Consider the following 5857-nt stretch of genomic DNA (forward strand, 5'->3'; position numbering starts at 1 on the left):
ACACACTCACACATACACACACACAGTTATTAGTGCTTAGTTCCTTTGCAGCTTTCAGCTGCAATTAAAGCTCATTAAATTTTATTGAAGCTGTTTAAACGCTGGCGTCTGATTGGCTGGCGGCTCAGGCTGTCTGTGCAGCTGCAGCTGCTGCTTCCTGTTTATTTAATAAACACTTGTTTCTTGACGTTACATCATCACAGCTTCCTGTCGGAGATTAAAAACACCTGCACATTCACCTGAAGAGTAAACTGATGATGAGGTTATAGGTCAAAGGTCAAACGTTGAAATGCTGATGTCAGCGATCACAAACTTCCAGAAATCCGATCAGAGGAGAAAAAATTAACAGAACTCATGAAAAAGTTTTCTTCAGTATCAGTCACTGAGTTTACTGCAAGTATGAGCTGATCACTTCAGCTGCTTTTATTCTGAAGAGCAGGAGCTGATCACAGTCACTTCAGCTGCTTTTATTCTGAAGAGCAGGAGAACCAACCAACCACTCTATCAGTTATTGGAGACATTAATCATCAGTAAAAGTTTAATATAGATTTAAAGTAATTTAAAAATCATGTGCATCTCGACAGAGAAACATATGAATCAGTGTGATGCAGTTTGAAACAACATGGATGATCACACTGACACTGTGACTTTAATACTTGATTACACTCATAGGTTTTATATATAATAAACTTTATATAGAAAGTAGTTAACAGAGTGATGTCCTGTGATCTCACTGATATAATGATTTTAAACTGCTGCCTCTCACAGACAGGAGAGAGAGTGTGTGTGTGTGTGTGCGTGTGTGTGTGTGTGTGTGTCCGTGTGTGTCCGTGTGTGTCTGTGTAGCAGCTGTTGTTGTAAGATTAGCAGCACCACACACATTTATCAGAGCTTTGTTATGAAAAGCTTTTAGGAATTAGAGCTTAATGAGAGGAGATAATTGAGAGTTTACGAACACACAAACAGACACATACAAACTCACACCTACACACACACACACACACACAGAGTTAAAATATCTTAAATTGATCATCTTTGCAAAATCATTTACTGAGACTGAAAGTTCTTATGAACAAACACTGGAAGAGACAGAAACTGAACGTCTGTCTGTCTGTTGTCTGTTTGTTGTTTGTTTGTTTGTTTGTTTGTTTGTTTGCTGTTGATTGTTTGTCCGTCTGTAGTTTGTTTGTTGGCTGTTGTTTTGATTTCCAGTAACTTAGTGACTCAACACATCTCTCTCATGAGAACAGCACAGACGTTGTCAGTGATTAAAGCAACAGACTCAGCTCTCTAGTGTGTGTGACCTGCACAGTGTGTGTGCAGGTCATTCTCACGTTGTGGGGACCTCACTACACTAACAGATCCTAGAGCAGCAGCTCAGTGTCCTGATGAAGAGTTCATTTCTCCCGCTCCTCTTCATCACCCCCCCCCCCCCCCACCAGCAGCAGACACAGCCAGTTTCTCTCAAACAGATTTTATTCAAACCAACCATTAAAAATAGTTTCATCAAGTTTTACATTCAGAAGGAATCAGCTCAGAAGATTCTAAACATCTCATCCAGACTAATCGGATCAGGTTCTGTACAGAGTCCAGAAGGTGAGGCTCTCAGCAGGAAGTGAAGGTCTTCCAGAAGAAGTTCTTGCAGCCTGCTTTCCTCTCCCGGGGGGCGAGCAGCGGCCCGGTGGCGCCGGCGGCTCGCTCCAGGTCCATGTGGATCTCCTCAGGTTCTCCACCAGCCAGAGGGAAGCTCTCCTCCTCCAGAGCCTCGTTCTCCACCTGCAGGAGGTCGGACAGGAGCAGCTCGGCCAGCGAGGAGCGAGACACCTCCTGAAGACAGCAGCAGCAAAATAAAAATAAATAAAAACTTTATTAACAAACCTTTTCATCATGACTTCTTCCAGTTTATTAATCAACCTGAAAATTCAAAGTCTGAAGAAACATGAAGAATGAAATCAGCGTCGGTCGTGAGCTGTGATTGGTCGATAACGCTCGACTGATCAGATTAGTTACAGATTAATGTAAAGATTATTATTAATATCGGTTACTTCTCCATGGTAACGAGTCGACTGATCTCAGGTTAAAACAAAAAGTGATGTCATGGTTTAAAGAAACTCACTTGGTTGCTAGGAGACGGACAGTGACGATCAGTGCCGCTCGTAATTAAACGTAATTTTTGAATCATAGAAACAAAGTGTTTCTCATTTTACTTTACTCTCTTTGATCGGATTGTATAAAGTCACACATCTTATTATACATATGACACATTCATTTCTGATGTCACCACTAGAGGGCGCAGAATAGAACGAGAACAAACAGGCTTCATCCACGGCTCAGGTTTAAAATCTCTTTTCTACTGTTTCTGATAAACGTCTCAGGGAGTTCTGTGAACTGAACTCTCATAACTGATCAAATGTTCTGACAAGATTTATGATTTAAACAGACGAGCAGTCAGTGACAGAAATCAGTCAAAATCAATCAATCAATCAATCTACTGACTCATCGATCCCAACGATCATCTGATCATGGAATAATATGAACTAATGTTTTCTTCATTGTGTTGAATTAGATTTAACATTTTTCAGTTTAAATTTAATGCTCAGGTTCACTCGTTTCAGAATTTAATCAAATCTGCAGCTAAAAGTAATGAATCATAAAAATCAGCTGTTTCATAATCTATCAAAGAGGGCTTTTATTTTGAAGGAATAGTTTTACTAGTTTGAAGGTCTGTGTGTCTCTGTGTGGGTTTGTCTCTGTGGGTCTCTGTGTGTATCTATGTGTGTATGTGTGTGTGTGTGTTTGTGTGTGTCTGTGTGTCTCTGTGTGTCTCTGTGTGTCTGTTTGTGTCTCTGTGTGTTTGTGTGTGTGTGTCTGTTTGTGTCTGTATGTGTCTGTGTGTCTTAGTGTGTCTGTGTGTGTCTGTGTCTGTGTGTGTCTTAGTGTGTCTCTATGTGTCTGTGTGTCTTAGTGTGTCTGTGTGTGTGTGTGTGTGTGTTACCTGTTTGTTGGAGAGCAGCGGGCTCCTGTGCAGCAACAGGCGGAGTTTTGAATCCCTCTGAGCGGCGTAGCAGCAGCTGATGGAGGCGGTGAGAGAGAGGAGGAGGAGGAGGCAGCGGGAGGAGGACACCATCTTCATCACCTGTCTGTCTGTGTCTGTCTCTAACTTTCTGACTGTCTGTCTCTGTGTCTGTCTCAGTCTCAGGTCTGTGGATGTTCTGCCTCTGTCCCGTCAGAGCGTCTCTTATAAAGCCTGCTGACGTCACAGCTCCGTGTGTTGGAGGGTGACTGATGATGATGATGATGATGATGATGATGATGATGATCTTTAGTGAAATGAACCGTCTTCAACACTTAGTTTCCTTCCTGTGGTTCAGGGGACACACCTCATTAACTCTGGTTTGGATCAGTTATTGATCAGTTTGGGATTTGTCTTTGAGAGAACATGATGATGTCTCTTTGTCTCTTTGTCTCTTTGTCTCTTTGTCTCTTTGTCTCTTTGTCTCTTTGTCTCTTTGTCTCTTGTTGTTGTAGTTTCCGTCAAACACTTTTCTCACGTTACTCTACAAACAATATTTTATTCTAACAACAGCCTGTCTCACATTAACTGACCGATCTCCACCTCTGACCATGGTGCGCTGTGATTGGCTGACTGTTTTACCCAAGGGACAAAAGTGACGCATCACAGACGAGACGGACGAGTCAGGAGCTGTCGTCTCCTACGATCAGGTGTCTCAGGTGAATCATGTGTGGAGCTCAGAGACATGTGTGTGTGAGTGTGTATGTATGTGTGTGTGTGTGTGTGTGTGTGTGTTGCTGATCCACATCAGTGTGAGAGTCTCGACTCTGAAGCTTCACGCAGGACTCAGCGGGTTTGTCTCAGTTTGAATGTCTCCACACGTCGAAGACGATATTTTGGAAACACGTTAGTAAAGCCGCAGAGCAACTTGGTCCTCACTGAAATATTCAACACGTAAACATGTGTGAGGTCACGCTAGGAGTGGGGGGGCAGGCGATGGAGGTCAGCGGGAGGCTCTGCGTCATGCTAACAACACGCCAAGGACCCGACCAATAAAACACATCGCTGTGGGACGAACAATCAAACGCACGGCTGGAGGTGAATGTGTCCGTCAGACCGGACTAATGACTGAGATGAGACACAGCGGGCGAGTGTCCATCAAACCCCCCGTCGCCACCCTGCTGCATTCTGGGAGAAATGTTTAGACAGAGAGACAGAGAGAAAATGTCCACCTGATAGGAAGCTAATGCAGATGAGAGATGACAGGACCCAAGGAGACGAAGAAAGAGGATGGAGGAAGAAAGGAAGGGAAGGAAACAGAAAGGAAACAAAGAAAGAGAAGAGAACCCGTGTGACTGATTGATGGATGATGATAAACAACTGGTTTCTGACCGAAGTTCATACAAAGTTACATTTTACACAAAAACATCACGAATCATCAGGTTTGAAGAAGATGGCCGAGCAGGAACGAGTGAGTCGTTACTGTACGACAAATAAAACTCATCACCGTGCAAACATAAAGGAGTGCAACCAACCGGCTGTCAGAGTGAGATAACACACACACACACACACACACACACACACACACACACACACACACTGCTCCACCTGATAACAGTTTAATCTGTTTTCAGTCATTTTCAATTTATTCTCCTTACACTGAAATAATTTCAGATAAAACTCCATGATTCAGTTTTTATTTTAACACATGAACGTCTCACGGGTCAGACGCACGCTAAACAATTCAAACTCAATATCTTGAGATGATCTCACCTTTATCTGTCATTATTAAGACTTTTACTTTGAAAATGCTCATTGATTGTTGTATTAAAATATGAAAAATGTTTTCCAGCAGCTACATTAGTAGCTGCTTGTATGCAGATAAACTCACATACACACACACACACACACACACACACACACACACACACTGATTTCATAAATACACACATGTACAGTCATTTGCATTAATTTGACTGAGCGAAGGAGACAGGAAACACTTCATGGGAAAAAACCCCGCTGAGCTTTTAGTTTTTAATTTTCCAGAAAACAAGAACATCATCATCCGTCTTCTTCAAACCCCTCAACCCCAACACCCTGCTGAGCACACACACACACACACACACACACACACACACACACACACACACACACACACGCACACACACACACACACACACACAACCAACGATTATGACGAGGACAATGATTTATAAATAACACAACACAAATAATGTTTCTGGCCTTTTTCATGAGTTTATATTTTAAAATGAAAAAGGGGTTTGAGACAAATTAATCTAAATAACACACGCACACACAAACACACAAAAGCCCAGACACACACTCTCTCAGCGCTTTTTAATGTGTCCGTCAATATTTGCTCTCTCTCTTCATCTCCATTAAGGGTTAATGAGACTCAAACGCAGAACCCTGCTGCTGTTCACACACAGACACACACACACACTAACGCACACACACTAACAAACACACACACACACACACACACACAGTAACACACTTACACACACACACTAATACACACACACTAACACACACACACACACACACACACAGTAACACACTTACACACACACACTAATACACACACACTTACACACACACACTTACACACACACTAATACACACACACTAACACACACACACACACACTAACACACACACTAACACACACACACACACACACACACTCACACACACACACACTAACAGACAGACACAGACACACACAGTTGAGTCATGTGAATCTGATTCTATAACAGCTCAATAATCAATAGTCAAATCTTTAAGTTTTACAAACGGAGGCGGAGCCACAAACTTCTCAGA

General features: G+C 42.4%; 1 protein-coding gene across 1 annotated transcript; it reads right to left on the reverse strand.

Annotated features, from left to right (window-relative positions):
- Positions 1–1605: 1605 nt before the first annotated feature.
- On the reverse strand, positions 1606–3193 carry sst1.1 (somatostatin 1, tandem duplicate 1). Its single transcript, XM_053423302.1, has 2 exons — positions 2996–3193; positions 1606–1827 (listed from the first exon to the last, which is right to left on the reverse strand). The coding sequence occupies exons 1-2, from the start codon at positions 3131–3133 to the stop codon at positions 1606–1608; spliced, it is 360 nt and encodes a 119-aa protein (XP_053279277.1). The 5' UTR covers positions 3134–3193.
- Between the last annotated feature and the right edge of the window lie 2664 nt (positions 3194–5857).

This window comes from Pleuronectes platessa, chromosome 5, assembly GCF_947347685.1.
Source record: "Pleuronectes platessa chromosome 5, fPlePla1.1, whole genome shotgun sequence".
In the NCBI taxonomy this organism is placed as follows: Eukaryota; Metazoa; Chordata; class Actinopteri; order Pleuronectiformes; family Pleuronectidae; genus Pleuronectes; species Pleuronectes platessa.